The sequence below is a fragment of the Sesamum indicum genome, linkage group LG12 (genome assembly GCF_026168435.1).
Source record: "Sesamum indicum cultivar Baizhima isolate 11 linkage group LG12, ASM2616843v1, whole genome shotgun sequence".
Taxonomy (NCBI): domain Eukaryota; kingdom Viridiplantae; phylum Streptophyta; class Magnoliopsida; order Lamiales; family Pedaliaceae; genus Sesamum; species Sesamum indicum.
This window is the reverse complement of record NC_142668.1, coordinates 18578422-18598742: the sequence shown is the minus strand read 5'-3', so window position 1 is coordinate 18598742 and position 20321 is coordinate 18578422. Positions and strand designations below refer to the sequence as shown.

Below are 20321 nucleotides of genomic sequence, written 5' to 3'. Positions count from 1 at the left end.
GTACCCTATTCATTAAAAAATAATATTTTACCCTTTTTTCGTATTAAAATACACAGTATTATGGGAATTCGTATTTTTTGGCTACTTCGAGACAAATGTATATGTATTTATTTGAATTATTAATTTCTGGTTCCAGATTAGCAAACATAAAATAGGGTTATTATTCTGTATCGAGTCAAGGCTCTGTAGGCAACAAGAAGAAGTGGGTCTGGCCCCAAACACAAAGGAAAGGAAAGAGAAGAAAAGAAAAACAAGAGCTGAGCATAGGAGCCTTTGCTGGAGATGCCCTTTCTCTCTCCTCTCCAATTATCTCTTTTTCTGCTTGGATTGCCTACTTCCCATCCTCATTTTCACAGCACAGGTTCTTTTTGATCTGCCCCTCTCTTATCTTCTTAAGTCTTTTTGTTTCTTGGATCTCTGTTTAGTTTAGATTTGTTTATGTATCTAGTCCCGTTTCTTGCGCGATTTCAACTCTTTTGAGGCTTGAATGACAAGGAAGAAAGAAATGATTTTTGGGGAAGAGTGTTGATTATGAATACTCTATCATGTGTTGTATGATGATACTGTGAAGAGTCTTTTGACCACGAAAAGAGAAAAACGGATAAAGTGAAGAGAGAGACAGAGAAAATAAAAGATGTGCCCTTTGAAAGACTACATTGTTGCTTGTTGATGTCAATGAAAGCGAATTACTTTGAGCAAGTTTTCATTCTTTCTTTATCCTTTTTAACTCAACACATGTGTAGTGAGGGTAGATGTAATGTGCTTTCTTGAAAGGCTTGGGGTGTGCAGATTCTGGGGTGTCTTTTTACAAGGGGCTCGTGTTATTTAGTAATTGGGCAGTTTTTTCAGCTACCTGAGGGTGGGTTGCCAAGATGCCTATGTTTCAGCCTTCAAAGAAGGATGGGGGGCTTCTTGGGTTCGAGGGTGGTGGAGATGGGCGTATTTTAGATCTAGATACTGCAGTTAAAGATGGAGTCTTGGGTGGAGTTGCGGGTGGGGGTTACGGTGGTGGAATTGGGGAGAAGTTGGATCTGAAGAAGATGATTGAAGAGCTAAATTTACCTGAAGTTCCGTCGGTGTTTATTTGCCCTATTTCTCTTGAACCCATGCAAGACCCTGTTACCCTTTGCACCGGGCAAACCTATGAGAAGTCCAACATTCTCAAATGGTTCAGCTTGGGGCACTACACTTGCCCCACAACTATGCAAGAACTCTGGGATGATACAGTTACACCGAACAAGACGCTTTACCATTTAATCTATACTTGGTTTTCTCAGAAGTATGTGCAAATGAAGAAGAGATCTGAAGATGCCCAAGGAAGGGCATCAGAGCTTCTCAGCACCCTTAAAAGAGTTAAGGGTCAGGCAAGAATCCAAACACTCAAGGAGCTGAAGCAAGTTGTGGCGAGTCATTCAACTGCTAGGAAGACGGTTGTTGATGAAGGTGGGGTGGCTCTTCTTTCATCTTTACTCGGCCCGTTCACTTCGTATGCTGTAGGTTCTGAGGTTGTAGCAATTCTCGTGAATTTGGCTCTAAGTTCTGAGTCGAAAACAAATTTGATGCAACCTGCAAAAGTATCATCCATTGTAGATATTCTGAATGAAGGGTCCTTGGAAACTAAAGTCAACTGCATTCGAGTGATCGAAACATTGATGGAGGAGAAAGATTTCCGATCAGAAATTGTCTCAAGCCATAGTTTGCTGGTTGCTTTGATGAGGCTGGTGAGGGATAAGAGACACCCTAATGGACATTTGCCAGGGCTCGGTCTTCTCAAGTTAATCAGCATGCATCAGCAAGTCCGGAGTTTGATTGTGAGCATAGGAGCAATACCTCAATTGGTAGAACTGATTCCCCTCTTGAATCCAGAGTGCTTGGAGTTAGCGCTGTTCACATTGAATGCTCTTTCGTCTGTACCTGAAGGGAAACAGGCCTTGAAGGACTGTCCAAACACTATACCCAATATGGTCAAACTACTGATGAGAATTTCTGAAAGCTGTACAGAATATGCTCTATCGATCTTATGGTCCGTATGCAAACTCTCCCCCGATGAATGCTCATTGATAGCCGTGGATGCAGGTCTTGCAGCAAAGCTCCTTCTTGTAATCCAGAGTGGTTGCTGTCCCGAACTTAAGCAGCGGGCAGCGGAGCTATTGAAGCTCTGCAGTCTGAATTATTCCGATACAATCTTCATCTCCAAGTGCAAACTGACCAGGACAATCCAATGAACACTGAAGATTGATAATCTTATACACGTCCCCACCTCTGGCAAAAAGGTCAATGCTGCCAAATGTGGTTGTTATGCTCTCAGATTAAGTCAGCAAGAAGTTTGCAGAACATGGTGGTAAGATGCCAAAATTTACTGTCCTGTATGTATCTCTTGAGTTGTTGATCGAAAAATGTGGAGATCCATATTGTACGTAAACCTTCCAATAAGCACCGGAAGGAGGCTAGGCTACAGTTGCAAAGCCTTGTTCCTAAAATGATTTCATTTGTAAAGGTATAAAGATAAAGTGCCAATGGCTTGTAGCCAGAGCACGCTTTCGGCCATCATGGTTCTTTGTGGAGCTTGCAATTGCAATTGTAATTGTTGAGCAGTTGCTTGCTCCATGAATCTCCACATTTCTCGATTCTTAGGATTCAAGGTCCTCCAATTTTCCTCTGTAGAAGTTTTGTTTTGGCCTTACAGAGTGTAGTGTGTAGTAAAAAGGGGCGGGCTCTGTTGGCTCCATCCATTCAATATGTACAATTATCCACAATTTTCTGTTCATGTGCACAGCTCCCTTTTCTTGGAGACCAGTTGATAATTTTCATTTGCTATTTTTGGCACCAGCGTCAAAGATGTGAGTATCTCCGTAGGCCAGCGTGCTAAACTTTTGTCCTGAAACTGCTTTTGGCCCAGGAGAAACAAAATCAATGACAATTTTCTCTTGCAGACATATTGAAGATAGTCTGATGTCCAAATAAATCCAATCCATGCTATTAATGTAAATTTGAATGGTTAGGCTCAAGATATTGCCCGTTGGTCAAATTCATTAGGTAATAATTTCACACATGCTGGAGCTAAGGTGTGTGTATGCCTAATACTAGCAATTTGGGGGCTGCTAAAGACTCTCTCATTCTCGTGTGCTGCAAATGTAGACGCAAATGTAGCAATTTGGCTTCTAACAAGGCCAATAAAACCCATTCCCAGGTGAACTCCTTTGCCAAGACATTGCGTGATTCTTGATTGAGAAATATCAACAAGTTGTGCTCTTGAGAATTGTGATGATGCCACTCCTGACATTGGAGTTGCTGCATATTTTAGGTGCTTATAAGAACATCCCCATTCAAGTGCTTAATGGGGCAGCTAAGAACTATGATAGAACGAAAACCAGTCCATTTTGATCTTCTTCTCATCAAGTTAAGGTTACATGGGACAATCTTAACAAATAAGACGTCATCTTTATTTCCTGCAAAATCTTGAATCATGGATCATGTAATCACGTAAACCAATAGCCATGCAGGAAACAATAAAGACAGATAAATACTTATGCAACCACTGTTATTAATAAGATATAATACATAAAACAAACCCAGACCAGGTGTTTTTTCCTGCCATGTGATTAATACCTGAAAAAACGCATGCAATCGCCAGCTGACATAGAATTAAATTGTAAGCAGCAAGTAACTTGAAAACTGAAGTTAAAACATGCAAGCATTAATAACTAATACTACTGACAGTTGCAACTGGCCTTTTGAAGAAATACTCCGTTGCAAGATAAGCAACACTAAAAGTAATTATAAGTGTAAAATGGGTGGTTATTCTCTGCACAGAATAGCAGTCTCCCAGCAAATATATCTATCTAGGGGTGATCTAATAGATGGGGGTGACAAACTTCACTTTGGTGGAAACATATAGAGGTGACAAACCATGACTAATTGATTAGGGACTATTATACACCACACACTTATCTTGTAAGTGTATCTAAAAAAAAAAAATAGTATATCCAACAATAGTACTCAATAATTTCCTCAAAAATCAATTATGGTGATTCTGCTCTTTCTATTTCATCTTATCTCTTCCTAACTTCAATTTCAAAATTTACAAATTGCAAAAATCAATTAATATTTCCAATATAATCTGTTAAAACAGAAAAACTATAGCAATGTTTTTTTGCCAAATAAACTAATTTTCATTAATAAAATGTGGTTAAAATTTGAACAAAAAATCTATAATCCATGAAAGAGTTTGATTTAGTTCTCATATAAGAATCCTTCCATGATTTTTGGCATTTGCAAATTGAGATAAAACAGTCCTAGCAAAGTAAAACAAGAAAAACATGGCTATTTTCGGTACCTCTTTTGTGTTCATTCTCATTTCCATTGTATTTATGTCAATTGCACCATCATCAACAGGTCACAAAATTGACCGATACTGAGATAAAACATTTGTGCTCCAAGACCAGCAATTTTGGGGGTTGTTACAAACTCTTAAAGTCTGATCCTCGCACTACAAATGTGGACGAAAGAGGCCTCGCTGAAGTTTCTGTTGATTTGGCATCTAACAAGGCCAACAAAACCTATTCCCTTATCAACTCCTTCATCAACGCAACCCATGATTCTCAGTTGAAAAATATATACAAGTTGTGCTCCAGCAATTACTATGATGTTATTTGTGATCTTAGAGTCATTAAAAATTACCTGCACTCAGGTGCTGACAAAAACATACCTGTTCAAGTGAAAGATGCCTCCGAAGAAATCAAACAGTGCAAGAAAGTGTTAGGTGGAGCAACTGGCGATCGTGCACATATAAAGAAGAAAAATCAGGAGTTGGAATTTCTCATCAGTGTAGTCGAGATTACATCGGATAATGTAAAGAAGAACTAGCGAATCGCTTGGATTACTTGAGAAGCCCTGATCCATTCAATCATATAATAAAAAAGTCCCTTCATATGAAGAAACTTTAGTTTGTTCTTTATTTCCCTTCTTGACTATTAGAAACTTTCAGTTTACAGAAAATGCTATTTCTGGGGCAGGGCGTGCTGCTTTATTTACATAATATTAGTTAGTAGTATTCAGTTTAAATACAATAACCATGCAAAAAGATTTGCTGGTAACATTAATCGTGAAAAGATGTTAGACAGCGTATACTTAGCATTACCTTAACTAACTCTGTTAGTACACATACACTTTATAAATTGTGGCATATTCCTTGACCTGTCGAGGTAAACACTACATGATTCATGATTGTTGTACTATATTTTTTTCTATTTATGAAAATTATATTTACCAAAAAAACATATATAAATCGTAAAAATATTATTAATAATGAAATAATACAAATGAGTTTTGAGATGCAAAAATGATGCTTACCTACGAAAATCCTGATCCATTCAACTCCTAGAAATCAAATAAAAAGCCTAGCTATTTACATCAAAATGTTTTAAAACGTTGATTATTTCTCCTCTTTATAATCCAAAAGTTTCTTGTTTTGATATTATCCCATTAGGGAAAAAAAATTAAATTTCCAACATTTCAATAGTCATGGGCTAAAACTCATAGCAAATGACTATTATTAATTACGATTAAATAAAATCAATGTAAAAATTTACTAATTGAGCATAATAAATATTTTAGCGATACTCGTAAAAATCATGACGACAAACATTATCAATGACTATCTACTAGTATTATTATTCATTTATAACCATAAAATGAACTGTAATTAATTAATATTATATTAAATGTAGTAGTGTTAGAAAATTATAGTCCAGGACTTCCAAAATGGAAGAATTCCGTATAAAAGAATACCCTTGTAAACCAAAACAATATTACACAATTACTGGATTAACAAGATATGATAGATTGTGTGACAAAAGCAAAATTTGGGCACCCATTATTACACCTAAAGGAAAACGCAGATGAGGTAGATTAAAACACAACTGGTATACTTATTAATGACTTGAGAAACTGAAACTAAAACACGCCCAAGCATTAACTATCAAGAGTAATGACACTTACCACTATATAAATTAACACGCCCAGTTGGGGAAATACTCCATTGCAAGAGAAGCACCTTCATCTAACATTAGTATAACAAACGATGGCTTATTCTTCCCACAAAATCCTCTCCATTGCTCTTCTTATGCTGATTTCCGTTCCCTCTTCATTGGGTCGCCCACAAAAATCAGAAACGGAAACAGACCTGAGGGATCTCTGCTCCAATACCCGGAAGCCAAAACAGTGCTGGAAGATCATCAAACCCCAGCTCAGCAGCTTCGACGTGACGGATAGCAGGAGCGTGGCGGGCGCCGTCATCGACCTAGCAGTGGCAAAAGCCCAAGAAATCCACGACAAACTTAACCAGCTTTTCCAGGATTCCAGAGACGATAAGTTGAAGGAGAAGTATATATCCTGCTCCAAGAATTATAACGACGCCAACCGCAACCTCGATCTGGCAAAGAGAAACTTGGATTCCAATGATTATCAGAATATCCCGGTTCAGGTGGATGACACTCTGGAAGAATTGAAGAGCTGCAGGCATGAATTTGACAAGGATTCATTCGACCCGGCCCATATCAAGAACAGGAATAAGGAATTCGGAGTTTACGTGGACATTGTTAAGGTTGCCACTGACCGTTTGCTGAGGGAAGATGATCGTCTCCAAGAAAATGCTCGTCACTGAAAGCAATTCAATATTGGGAGTGTCCTTCTCTCAAGAGATCTATCTAATCTACAGGCTTCAAGTGCAAAAATTATTGTACAAACTATTAATACAAGTATAATTTGAAATAATTTCTCAGAGAGCCTATTTTGTGTGATCGAGTATCTGAATTTATTTAAATACTATACTATTTCTCAAAATTGAAATATAAAATTTATTACATAGAATACTAAAATCTAATCCACGACACATTATTATTTATTTATTGATGTGATAATTTCAAGATTTTAATAAACATAAACTCTTACGTTGTGGTAGTAGAGAGCGGGCAATGACCTATTGATTGGGGATATTAACAAGATTCCAACACGTCCACACATAATGGGCTGCCTTGTAAAAATCAACATCCTCCAATTAAAATTATGTTACAGAATTGAATTTGATGAACCCTAATCTTGATCTTCTTTCAAGCATTCAAAGTCCAAACTGTTCCTTTCCACTTCAATATATGATACAACGTTGTGCATTTAATTCAAGACTGATTCTTGCCGCTTCCATATTTTTATTTAACTTAGTTTCTTGGACAACATAACCTCGTAATTAACACCACGAAATTTGCCGGCAATTACAAATTATTCTTATTCGTGGAGCCGAAGGCAATCCCTTCAATGGACCGCCTCTGTTATTTGTTTCCGGTAAAGAATTGTACGGACTAGAATACTGGCTTGCGGATCGAAAAGAATGATTCCGTTTGCAAATCTAGAGGAATTTGAAATTATTATCATGGGCAGTTTCAACTTTGGTCAGGGATGACGTTACCATAAATTGTGGCCATTTTTATGCATGGATTACAAGGTGGGACATGAACTTGGACATGTGAATTTGGGTGGTCAAAAGCAGAATTAAGGAGGATGGTGTTATATCACATGTAGGCTCATTATTTAAATCTCAAGATCAGTAATATAAAATTGTTGATTTCGGATATGTCAATGCCTTGTGGAGAGTGATGACAATTGGGTTTGGTGCATTGTTTTGTTTATGCAAGGCCTGCCTGAATCCTGATTGATCCAAGAAATCTCGGGTTTTCTGACTTTAGAAGTTTCTCTTTCGAATGAATAAAAAAAAAAAAGAGAGAATGTGAACAGACCAAGAATGAGGAAATACTACAAACACAAATGACAAATCAATGGGCTTCCTGATTTAGGCCGGGGATTTTATATCTGTGCTTTGTGGTTTTCCCTGTCGTAAACATCATAGAAATTTTCGACATTTTTTAGTAGAGTGACAGCTTACGGTAGAATCATAGGAAGATTCACTGATGTCCATGTTTATGGATATATACTCAAGAATCCTAGTTTTATTAACAGAATTCATCCAGCTATTCATGTTGTACTGCTGATGGAAATCGAAGAGGAACAGAGAGTTTGAGAGTATCAAAGATGTCGGGGCCAACAGGGAGAAGAAAGCAGAAACTGAAATGGAGCAAACTGTATACATTCTCATGCTTGCGGCCGACTACTGATGAATCTGCGCCTACTGAGCGTCTTCTTGGGCAACCGGGATTTTCTCGTGTGGTTTTCTGTAATGAATCTCAGCTTCACAAGAGCAAACCAAATAAGTATCCGAACAATTATGTTTCCACAACGAAGTACAATCTTATTACCTTTCTGCCAAGAGCCCTTTTCGAGCAGTTTCGCAGGGTTGCAAATTTGTATTTTCTCTTAGCAGCTATTCTGTCTGTTACTCCACTGGCAGCTTTTAATCCAGTAAGCGTGATAGCTCCTCTCGTGTTTGTTGTGGGGCTTAGCATGCTTAAAGAGGCCATTGAAGATTGGCATAGATTTTTACAGGTAGATTTCGTATCTTTTCAACAATTTCAGCATTTTATCAGAACTGCTTCTCATGCTGAAAAACCAACATGTTGCAGGACAGAAATGTGAACTCTCGGAGGGTGAAGGTTCACGTAGGAAACGGTTTATTTGTGCACAAATCTTGGGAGTCTCTGTTGGTGGGAGACATTGTCAAAGTTAGCAAGAACGAGTACTTTCCAGGTGATCTTCTTCTCTTGTCTTCTAGCTATGCGGATGGTCTTTGCTATGTTGAGACCATGAATCTTGATGGGGAGACCAATCTAAAAGCTAAAAGAAGCTTAGAAACCACACTTGATCTGGATGAGGATGCAGCATTCTGCAAATTCAAAGCCACAGTCCGCTGTGAGGATCCAAATCCAAGCCTTTACACTTTTGTGGGCAATTTGGACTTAGAGAAAGAATCCTATCCCCTGAGCCCATCACAACTTCTCCTAAGAGACTCTAAACTTCGAAACACGGAATTTGTTTATGGTGTTGTGATCTTCAGCGGACCGGATACGAAAGCAATCCGAAATTCCACAAGATCTCCATCTAAACGCAGCAGAGTGGAGAGAAAGATGGATCATGTGATTTATCTGCTCTTTGGTATGATGGTTTTGATTTCTTTAATCTCAGCTGTTGGCTCTGCGTTATATACAAAGTCTGGGAATTCCAAGATGTGGTACCTTCAGTTGCATGATGATACTGATAATTTGTTCGATCCTGAAGATCCCATGTCCTCAGGTCTTTTGCAATTTGTGAGGGCCCTTGTGTTGTATGGCTACTTGATCCCAATATCTCTATATGTCTCCATTGAATTGGTCAAAGTTCTACAAGCTATGCTGATCAACAAGGATCTTGCCATGTATGATGAAACGACAGGGAAGACAGTTGAAGCTAGAACGTCCAACTTAAACGAGGAACTTGGGCAGGTGGAAATGATTTTATCAGATAAAACAGGGACCTTAACCTGCAATCAGATGGAATTCAGAAAGTGTTCTATTGAAGGGATTTCTTATGGTGGTGAAGTGACTGAAGTTGACCTTGCAGCTTCTCGAAGAATGAACATTAATGTGGAGAGATATAGGTACAGCTTGGATGGATCTGATTCCACAGGGCGAAGCATCGAGATGTTTGACCTTTCAACAGCTGATGGTAGCACAGAGAAGGATGTATTGGGTTTCCATCAGGGCTCAGAGGACACAAAGACAGGAAATTCAAGAATTTCAAGTTCACAGAAAGAAACGGCTGTCAAGGGTTTCAACTTCAGGGATAATAGGCTCATGGACAAAATGTGGATTTACAGGTCCAATGTATCTGATATGATCATGTTCTTCAGAGTCATGGCTCTGTGCCATACAGGAATTCCTGTCGAAGAAAATAGAGGCAACAAAATAATGTATGAGGCTGAATCTCCTGAAGAGGTTGCATTTCTGATTGCTGCCCAAGAATTTGGATTCAAGTTTTGCCAAAGAACTCAGTCCACAATGGTTCTTCAGGAGCTTGATCCTTCTTCTGGATTGGAGGTGAAGAGGTAAAACCTGTCTGTTACTTGTTCAATCTTTCTCCTTCTGTTTTCTTGAGCTTCTTGAATTTCCTAACCAAATCATCGACGTAACATACAGAGAATACAAGCTTTTGAATCTACTGGAATTCAACAGCTCCAGAAAGAGAATGTCAGTAATCGTAAGCAATGAAGATGGAGAGATCTTCCTTTTATGCAAAGGAGCTGATGAGTATGATTCGTTTTTTACTTATTCAGATCACTGCTTGAGAATTCACTTGTGTTAAGAATGCATAATTGAAGCAGCCATCATCTGATTAGATTTTCTCACGATTCTTTTGTTTTTTTCTTGAAGTGTTATTTTTGATAGGCTAGCAGATAACGGTAGGACATATCAGCAGGCGACAGTTATGCACCTTTCCATGTATGCTGAAGATGGATTGCGTACTATGGTGTTTGCATATAAAAAGGTTGGGTTGCCTGAATATGAAAACTGGAGTTCAGTGTTCAGAAAAGCAAAGGCCACTATGGGTCCAGAAAGAGAAGAATTACTCGAGAATGCCTCTGAAATGATTGAGAAGGAATTGCTTTTACTAGGTGCTGTGGCAGTTGAAGATAAGTTGCAGAAGGGGGTAAATCAACAAATTCTTTGCATCTAAGTCCTGTTATTACACTCAAGCCTTCTCCAGATATAAATTCTCGGTATGAATATAGTCAGTCTTTTTCCCCTTAATGATCCCAGGTTCCTGAATGCATCGATAAACTTGCACAAGCAGGGTTGAAGATCTGGCTGCTAACTGGTGATAAGAAGGAAACAGCAGTAAATATAGGGTGAGAACTTGTTTCTTTCAGTTTTCTCGCAACTTGTGACTTTCAAAGCACAATCATTAAATATCTCTCAGTGCCTTATCTTTGCTTTTTCCCACCCATATTAGACAACCTGCTAAATAGCTAATCTGTCTGTATATCTCGCACTTGCTGTTACAGATTTGCTTGCAGTTTACTCCGGCATGATATGAAGCAACTTCATTTGTGCTTGAGGAAAGAAAGTCCTAGTAACCAGCTAATGAAGGTGAAGATGAGTTTTACACTTTAAAATCAGAACATACTTGTGCATTTTAGAAATTCTTTTAACTTAAAAGAATGAGGTAGGAAGAAGATTGTTGAATCGGGATCAAGTATTCTTGGTTTTTAGTTTTTCAGGATGTCAAAGAAGAGATTCTGTGCCAGTTACAAAGTTATAACCAATTGATCACTGAAGAAGACAGAGAGGGTGATCCTTTTGCTTTGGTGGTAGATGGAAAAGCTCTTGAAGTAAGTTTGAGCTACGATGTGAGCAACCAGTTCTTGTCTGTGGCTATGAGATGTGATGTTGTCATATGCTGCCGCGTGTCTCCCAAACAGAAAGCTTTGGTAGGACAAAGATTCATCGATGTTTGTATTTGAAATGAATCAATTAGTTTATACCTCCCATCAGTCCCTTTTCGCTAACACATTATTTGAATACTTTGAAACTTTTTTAGATTACACGAACGGTTAAAAAGCATTCTGGCAAGACAGTGTTGGCAATAGGCGATGGGGCTAATGATGTTGGCATGATCCAGGAAGCTGATATTGGAGTTGGAATCAGTGGCATGGAAGGGATGCAGGTAACGTGTCAATCTCTCTTTCCCTCTGCAAATGGAATCAATTGGAAGAAAGTTTTGAAATTTTAGAATGATAAAATTTCAGGCAGTAATGGCAAGCGACTTCTCGTTGCCTCAATTTCGTTTCTTGGAGAGATTACTGATAGTTCATGGCCATTGGTGTTACAAGAGGATTTCCAAAATGGTGACAGCTTCTTTCTCTGAAATCTCATAAAAATAACTTTTATTTCATCTGGTATTAAATGTACATTCTATAACCTTTTCTCTTGTCTTGCTGCAGATTCTGTATTTCGTGTACAAGAACATTGCATTTGGCCTCACACTCTTCTACTACAACATTTTCACTGGTTTCTCAGGACAGGACTTGTATGATGACTGGTACATGGTCATGTTCAATGTACTCTTGACATCTTTGCCAGTTATATCTCTCGGTGTCCTTGAGCAGGATGTTTCCTCAGATGTTTGTTTAAAGGTGAACACAACACACAACTGACAACATCGATATTTTTCTTCCGTTTCTTGCTTCATCTGATGTTTGTTTTCTGCAGTTTCCTGCCCTTTACCAAGAAGGTCAAAGAAACATTTGCTTCAGCTGGAAGAGAATCATCGGTTGGATTCTTAATGGAATCTTGGCTTCTATAGCTGTCTTCGCAATAAACATCTATGTTCTCTTCCCTTCTGCATTTGACAAAGAGGGAAACTTAGCAGACATTGAACACATCGGCACCATAACATACACATGCATAATCTGGACAGTAAACTGCCAGATTGCACTCATGATCTCCCACTTCACATGGATCAGCCATTTCTTGATCTGGGGAAGCATTCTATGCTGGTACTTGTTTCTCTACTCATACAACATCCTCCCTCCAACGTACTCGAAAAACGTCTTCGACATCTTCACAGAACAGATTGGACCTGCACCCTTATACTGGATCGCTACGTTGCTCGTTCTTGTCGGTTCACTTCTTCCATATTTCACGCACATTGTCATCCGACGTTCGTTTTTCCCAATGGACGATCATATAATCCAAGAAATGAAATACTCAGGGACGGATGTTAGAGACACACCGATGTGGTTGAGGGAACAGGAGAAATCCAAGCAGCTTACACAAGTGGGGTACTCGGCAAGAGTTGATGCAAAAATTAGGCATCTCAAAGAGCAGCTGCACAGGAAGAGGAAATCCTTTTACTTGTCTGTCACAAATAGTCCTGTCTATAAAACTATGATGCGCAGAGAATCAAGTACACCACACTAATTATGTATTCATTTGAGGCATGTCATTCATTCTTTCTGTTTCTGTTGTTATAAGCTCATATCAATCAATTGTAAGTAGGTAATTTTCTTCCAAACTAATGTAATCTTAGTAATTTCTTGGGGTTCCCATTTGAAATCTTGGAAATAAATTGTCGTAAATGCGTGCTTACGTGTTAAATGCTCATCGTCGACTCTTTATCTCAATAATTGAAGATGGAGACAGGGGACGAGACCCTTACTTTGTCTTAAGTTTTTACGAATTATTTAGCATCAATCCCAAGTATATATCTCTCACCAATGTGAATTGCAAAATCTGAGTCCAGACATTGCAAAATCTTTGTGGTTGTTTCAACCTAGGAGGAGAATTCATATATGTAGTAGTGGAGGTAGATTATTGTATATGTGGGGAACAATGTCTTTCCAAGTGGCAGCTGAGGAAAGAGTGATCTTGATCAACTTTAGAAATGCTTGGAAGAATCCAAGGCAGGGGGCGGGGAGGGGGCCTCCTTGTCTGGAAATCTTGTCCACTTTCTCAATTTTTTTCTAGGAAGAAAAAGACAAGGCGCAATATGAATCTGCACCAAGTCAAAGATGTAATGAAAGACAAAAAGAATGAGATAACACATGAAGAAATATGTCCGGCTTTACTACTTTATTGCGCCACACTCAATTTTAGAAACTACCCCATTTTCTTTCGCCGCCGCACATGTGTAGCTTCATTCATTATATTATAACCATCTTCCTTTAAATAATAACTCTTATTGTATACTACATCTACTATCTAATCTCCCTTTTAAAAATTTCCTCACAATATTTGTTATTTTTGATTGTTTAATGAAAAGATTAAGAATGGAATTGAAATACAAAAGAAGAATCTTGAACAAAGAAAGAGAAAGAGGGATGTGGTTGGGTGAGTTAGGCTAGTTTTTAAAAGTAAGCCCAAGTGTTTTTGATGAAAGAGGTTTTAGACAGAATTGTTGAACACTTTTGGTACACATAAAACCTGGAGCCCTCTTGAAATAAGACACGTAATGCAAAAAAGTCAAAACTCCCATTCCAAGACATAAATTAAAAAGATGGGTGTGGGTGTGGGTGTGGGTGTGAGTATAAGCGTGCTTGCGTTGCGTGCAACACACAATGAAGAAAAAGATGCTTCTTTTCAAGTTTGTTTGCTTTACAATACACAATACATGCATCTGCATCTGCATCGGATCTATAACCCGAAGCTGGAATTACCCAACACTTGTACGGATGTGCTTTCAGATTTAAATTTTGCATTGCTCAGTATTTATATATAGTTAAGATCATATGTGAATAATTAGAATTGGATTATTAAGTTGTGATATGATTAAGGAATAATACTAAAATTACCTGAATGGACCTGACATGGGCCATGTAGCACTATTTTTGCATTTATAACCTACAAAACAACCACTTCATACAAATTTTGATTCTGTAGACCATATGAAATTGCGACTACGTAGCCGGAACAAACTGTCTTAGTAGGAGAAAACAAGTGTTATTGTCAACAAGCAAAATAATCAATGTGTTTTAAGTTGAATTCTATCGTGTGGGGACCCACCACATAGATAACATCAACAACCCCTCATTATTTATACTACTACTGCTAGTCTTTCTCACACTACCACTACCACTTCCAAATTCTTCTGAATGTCCTCCTAATTTTACTTCTTCCTCCAACCTTCCACGCCTACTAACTACTACTTATCTGTCTTCATTGGAGCCATGATTTTCCATACAAGTTAACATACCTAAATAGTTGTCGATAAAAGCCAGTGTTTTGATTTGGGAAAAAAGGATACATATCATCAGGAATAGGATGAAAGAAGTTGGCAGAAAACAAGGCGCCCCCTCCCCGTGCGCTGCCTGTAGACTCTTGCGCCGGAGATGCACAGAGGACTGCATGTTTTCTCCCTACTTCCCGGCGGATGAGCCCCACAAGTTCGCCAGTGTGCACAGGGTGTTTGGGGCTAGCAATGTTAACAAGATGTTACAGGTAGAATTATTAATACAAACTCAATTTTACAAGAAAATCTATCCTTTTTCAAATCTATTCTCCAAAACCCTTGCGCTAATTCCCTGTTGTATTCTAATCATTCTTTTTTGTTTCTTTCTTTTTCAGGAGTTGCCAGAGTATCAGAGAGGAGATGCAGTACGCAGCATGGTTTACGAAGCAAATGCTAGGATGCGTGACCCGGTTTACGGGTGTGTCGGTACTATTTCATATCTGCAACAACAGATTGATGCGCTGAGGGCCCAATTGGCACTAGCCCAGGCTGAGGTTGTACACCTGAGGGCAGCAGCATCCACCCCCCAAAACACTAGTCCCAGTGGCAGTGGCTCGCCCACGTCATACACCTTTAAACCATCTTTTGACATGGATACGGTAGTACAACAATCCAGCTTCAGAGAATCTCTGTGGTCGTGTACTTAGATATATACAATCTCTAGTTATACCTCCTCCTTTCTTTCCACTACAAACTGCAAATAATAATATATATGTAGTGTTCACGCGTTTTAGCATGAATGCAAATTTACAACCTCGCATGCTTGCTTATAAAGTATTTTGTGAGGTTGAACGATTAGGTTTCATTGTTGCCACCGTTACTTTTTCCTGACAATTTCTTTCTTTAAATTAATCCACTGTTTTGCTTCTAGTAATCCCCAAGCAAAGTAGGACCAGCTATATGGGGCTTTTCTCAGAGGTTCATGCAACCGACGACGAAACTGAGGGGGTTCAAGAATCCTTAGAGATTTGGTTTTTACACCCAGTGATGATTTCAAAATCAGGGTTTTGCACAGTATCCATCAAATTAGAGAGAATCACGGATATATGCATACAGAGACAAAAAATAGAGTACAGGTACAGAAACAAATACGCAATTGGCAATCTATTATTGGCGTCGAAGAGATGATTAATAAGCTCTAACCTCAAAGAATCAAACCGACAAAAGCAAGTAAACAGCAAAAGCAGAGAACACTAAACTCAGATCCTAAATACTGGATAAATTTCCAATCTCACGCAAGCAGGCTAACCTTGTCCCGTTGTGTGAGAACTGCCTGAAAAATGAAAACTAAACCTGAATAGTCTTCCTCATGCGTTGGACAAGGGGGTGCTCTTGTTTTGTCGGCTAACTTGCTCTCTCGTAAATTTGGCACTCAGACTTTGTGATTTTGAAACCATGCTGACCATTGATGGAGTATCATAGGCAACAGGCCCACTATAGCTTGAGCTTCCACCCTCCCTCCTGATGGTTGTCACATTACCAGAGTAGCCCCTAGTTGTTGCCCTCTGCCAAGAATGTGAGCTCAACCCTGATAGCACATAGGCTCGCCCTGTATGCTCGTACATCGCCATGTTTTCCATTCTCTCTCTAATTTCCATCAGCTCGGCTTCAAGCCAACTGCAGAGACCATCACCAGCTTGGGCTGATGCAGAAGTAAGGAGAGTTGTTCTCCTTTGTGCCAGCAAAGCTTGTGCACCCTCCAGATTCCCCAATTCAGCCATCTCTTGTGCCTTGGCAATACCTTCAGCCACCCAAAGACGATTCCTTTGACGATCAACCTCAAGGCTGACTACCCCATCTGTTCGTGACACAACTTTAGGACGGCGGATCTCGACCCGCTCACCTTCCAACTGTACCATAGCTTTTGATGCAGTATCCCTATAAGAACATGAAATCTTCAGAAGTGATGTTCTTCCCACTGTCCCTACGCTCTCAGCAATTGCACATTCAGGAATTGACAGGTGGACAAGGAATTCTTTCTCCTCATCAGCATACAAGTCTCCAACATTTATCACAGCTTGGAATCCTTGGTCGGAAATTTCACTTGCATATCTCCCGGATGGAATGGAATCAATTTCCACCCCAGGCGATGCTGATGTCATGGTGAGACGAAGCTCCTGAGCCACCACACTGAGGAGGCCTCCAATACACCTAGCAAAAGCATCTTGCACCATATCAACTGATTCAATAAAAGAAAAGGTGCCTCCTGATGCGTCGGATATAGCATGCATGGTAGAAGAATCGTGGTCCACACCAAGTCCAAATGCATGGACTGGGAAAGAACGCTGGTTGTTCTCATTCTGTAATTCACTATTGTTGGGACATAGGGAAAGAGGCAACATGTTCGTAAACCCCAGAATACGTGGGAGATCTGAGGAAGTCCGGTTCTGGTGACTACGACGGGCAGGGATAAAGTCAAATGTATGTTTTCCATCAGATAGTAGAATGATGCTTGCTACTGGATTTCTTTCACGCCTTTCTTCAAGAATGCGTGCCCCTTTTTTTAATCCCTCTACAATGTCAGTTCCACCATCTGAGAAAAGTGAATTAACAGCCGCTTTAGCATCTTCACGACCTCTACCAGTCATCCTAAGCAAAGGGAGTTTTCTGTGTGCACTCGATGAGAAAGAAACAATAGACAAGCGGTCGGCAGGTCCCAGGTTTTCAATAACAAAACAAACAGCACGCTTAAGAAGTACTAGCTTTAAACCAGCCATGCTACCACTAACATCAAGTACGGTCACGAGGTCAATTGGCGCACGCTCATATTGACGAGCATCATCTAAGAGTGGTGGTGCACGCACGCCAACAAGAACAGCAAAGTCAGAAACCGACTCCGGAGCAGCAACTGCAGGAAATTCTGGGATGGCCTTGACAAATACATTATTTGAGGGAGCACATGGAGCAGACATCATTGGGTCCATGGAGCTAACAGGAAGGGGCTCATCATCAGCGTAGCGAACAGGTTCAGGCCGGTGTGGAGGTAGCTGTTGTTGAGGACGAGAGTAGTTAGCTGGGTAATCTTCAAATGGGGCCTGATAAGGAGAGACTCGGGCCCGACCAGCAGCATTACGATTGGGATCGGCATTAGCACTGGGCAGTTGTAAAGGGATCTCTTTCCATTTAGAGCGGCAGATGGGGCAAAGGTAGTTTCCATGCTTGACGCTATTAGTGATGCAGCTGAAGTGGAAAGTGTGCGAGCACTCAGCAGTGAATATGGCCTGACCCTGCCCACTTCTCACATTTCCCAGGCAAATAGCACAAGTCTTCTGTGACCATGTTATTTGGACAAGATCAATCAACAGTATTAGTCAAACAAACTACTCTTGCATGTTGACTTTATTACTGTTGCACCCTTATCTCCATACAGAAAAATAGTTGGGTAACCTCAAAGAAAATACCAACTAGTTCCATTCAAATGTTTGAAAGTAAACACCGAGACATCTTGAAAAAACAAAGAACATGACACCAACAGTCAATAAAAGCCAAATTAGTGCCCTTCAATAAATCCAAACTTTTTTCAGAGAACTCTCATGCAGAGGGATATAAAACAACCACCAAAAGCCTGAAAAAGGAAAAGGGATGAAAGGTATGCTGTTCCGAATTGAACAATTATATTTGACACAGGGGAAAGGTCAAAATTCACCATGTTAAGAACAGTTGAGAAAAAGATAATTCAGTAACCCATCAAATTTAAATAGAAACAACTATTAGCTTCTCAACAATAACTTCCAAATATGTCCTCACTGATCAGCCATTGCAACGCGGGTGTCAATATTGTTCGCTGACAGACATGATGTCAGCAATTGTATCATCGTCTACAAGGAGAAACTTCTCAACTAAGTGTAGACATCATTTTCGATGTGACTCTAATATCCATACATCACTAATTAGCACCCAATACAATCTATAGACAGAGAGAGCAAAAAGAATGCGACTTATGCAAATTTCACTAGGATTATCTGTAACCAGTGAAAGTTGGCAAAACATGATATGATAAAGTGGTATAGTTGAGTTTAGTCGAATATATGAATGCAGTAAAAGAGTTGGGCAGGAGTACTAAATGCGATTATCCAAACCAAAGCAAGAACCAGAAATTTTTTCCGAAGGGAGCAACAAAAGTTAGGGAGGAAAGCAGAATTCAACCAAAAGAACTTGATGCTCTCACTTCACAAAAAGAATTATTTAAAAGGGCAACCTTTTCTCACATTAAAAAAAATTCTAAATATTCACCAATTAAACTTTTGGATTTGACTCGGGAATAAGACAAATCAAAGGCTGATATTGACAATCCAACCATCTTCTCTCAGCCGAATCCCAATGGCTTAATCCACGAGGAGTTATATAAGTCAAATCTACAGTAATCAGACCCCGCTCTAAGTGCTATTATTTTTATCGACCAAAGAAACGTGATGAATTAAACATGCCAATACCCAAAATTACCCTCACCATAAAACTCTCATAAATGCAGCATGGGAAAAAGGTATGAGGGTATTAATGTCAAATGAACACGCACAATTTAGAAAAACGAGAAATTTTGTGGAGGTCTTTTGGGAAAAAGAGTTGTCACAGTATGACATCATGTCACGGCTAAAAATAGATAAACGCAACCGCGGACATGATTTTATCTAGCCGGAAAACCCCAAATTCCTCGGCCAGATTAAGAATCAGGACGAGAAATCGTTATGAGAAAGCATCTGCAATAACGATAAACAGAGGAAACAGACCTTGGAGGGACGTGAGCTGGAGCTGAGGCTGCGGGAGAAGCGGGAAGAGAAGGAGGAGGAGGAGGAGGAAGAGGAGAGAGAGGAGCGCGGCGGGGGGAATGAGGAATCGGATTGATTGGGAAGGGGAGAGGATGAGGCAGGCGCGGCGTTGCTCTTGAACAGCAGCGTTTTCTTCAACTTGCTCCACGTCCCGGACATCATATAGCCAATAATCTTAGATGAAAAGGTATGGGGATTTGGGATTAGGGTTTGAGAGTGAATAACACTGATTTATGGCTCAACCTTGTTCGAATACATATACGCAGGTAGAATGAGAGAAAGAGAGAGATGAAATGAATCAGAATGAGAATGAAACAAGTTTTTGTTGTGGGAGAGTGGGGGGTGGGGGTGGGGGGTTAATATCTTAATCTTAATTAGATTAGACGTGTCAAAAACTGAACAATTCTTTGATTTAATATTTTCTTGAGTAAATGGTATCAGGGAATCAGAATGGGTAAATGTTAACTCAAATGTATTCATACAGAAAAAGTCAGAAATCAAATGATAACTGCATCTGCCTATATTTAAGACAAGTCTGTTATTTGTGCTTGTTTCGGTGTTTCAAGTGTGGGTCTCTTATTTATGTTAGCCTAATCTCTGTAATCTTACCCTATTTTTTAAGAATTAAAAAATAAAAAAAAGAATGAAAATTTGATGATATGGGCCTAGCCCACCTCGTGCCTGGCCCAGTTATGTGGAGCCCATTCAAGAAGTATTTTATGAGGCCCGCCCTACTATTAGCAGCTACGTGAGTACAAGTGCAGCTGTGAATTAATCTGCATCACCTCCACTTTCCACTTGTAACTTCAACATGCCATTCCTGGCTCAATTATTATTGTCCATAGA

The 20321-nt window shown here is 39.5% G+C and overlaps 5 protein-coding genes across 6 annotated transcripts; 4 read left to right on the top strand and 1 right to left on the bottom strand.

Annotated features, from left to right (window-relative positions):
* The first annotated feature begins 139 nt into the window (after positions 1-139).
* On the top strand, positions 140-2767 carry LOC105175845 (U-box domain-containing protein 30-like). The gene has a single exon (XM_020698380.2). It carries the CDS (start codon positions 873-875, stop codon positions 2223-2225), a length of 1353 nt encoding a protein of 450 aa, XP_020554039.1. The 5' UTR covers positions 140-872; the 3' UTR covers positions 2226-2767.
* A 3220-nt stretch (positions 2768-5987) lies between these two features.
* On the top strand, positions 5988-6783 carry LOC105175844 (pectinesterase inhibitor). The gene has a single exon (XM_011098454.3). The coding sequence runs from the start codon at positions 6083-6085 to the stop codon at positions 6662-6664; it is 582 nt and encodes a 193-aa protein (XP_011096756.1). The 5' UTR covers positions 5988-6082; the 3' UTR covers positions 6665-6783.
* A 907-nt stretch (positions 6784-7690) lies between these two features.
* On the top strand, positions 7691-13072 carry LOC105175946 (putative phospholipid-transporting ATPase 5). The gene is made up of 11 exons (XM_011098591.3): positions 7691-8493; positions 8571-10027; positions 10119-10229; positions 10353-10629; positions 10740-10828; positions 10985-11069; positions 11201-11410; positions 11521-11646; positions 11729-11827; positions 11924-12115; positions 12192-13072. The coding sequence occupies exons 1-11, from the start codon at positions 8083-8085 to the stop codon at positions 12900-12902; spliced, it is 3768 nt and encodes a 1255-aa protein (XP_011096893.1). The 5' UTR covers positions 7691-8082; the 3' UTR covers positions 12903-13072.
* Positions 13073-14530: 1458 nt separating this feature from the next.
* On the top strand, positions 14531-15687 carry LOC105175843 (LOB domain-containing protein 4). The gene is made up of 2 exons (XM_011098453.3): positions 14531-14918; positions 15045-15687. Exons 1-2 carry the CDS (start codon positions 14742-14744, stop codon positions 15354-15356), a joined length of 489 nt encoding a protein of 162 aa, XP_011096755.1. The 5' UTR covers positions 14531-14741; the 3' UTR covers positions 15357-15687.
* A 111-nt stretch (positions 15688-15798) lies between these two features.
* On the bottom strand, positions 15799-19930 carry LOC105175944 (E3 ubiquitin-protein ligase WAV3). Of its 2 annotated transcripts, none has more exons than XM_088876255.1 (2): positions 19437-19930; positions 15799-17975 (listed from the first exon to the last, which is right to left on the bottom strand). In XM_088876255.1, exons 1-2 carry the CDS (start codon positions 19635-19637, stop codon positions 16017-16019), a joined length of 2160 nt encoding a protein of 719 aa, XP_088732381.1. In that variant the 5' UTR covers positions 19638-19930; the 3' UTR covers positions 15799-16016. The 2 variants fall into 2 exon arrangements, with proteins under 2 accessions (XP_088732381.1, XP_088732379.1); XM_088876253.1 differs by having other exon boundaries at positions 15799-17978; positions 19437-19926.
* Positions 19931-20321: the final 391 nt, after the last annotated feature.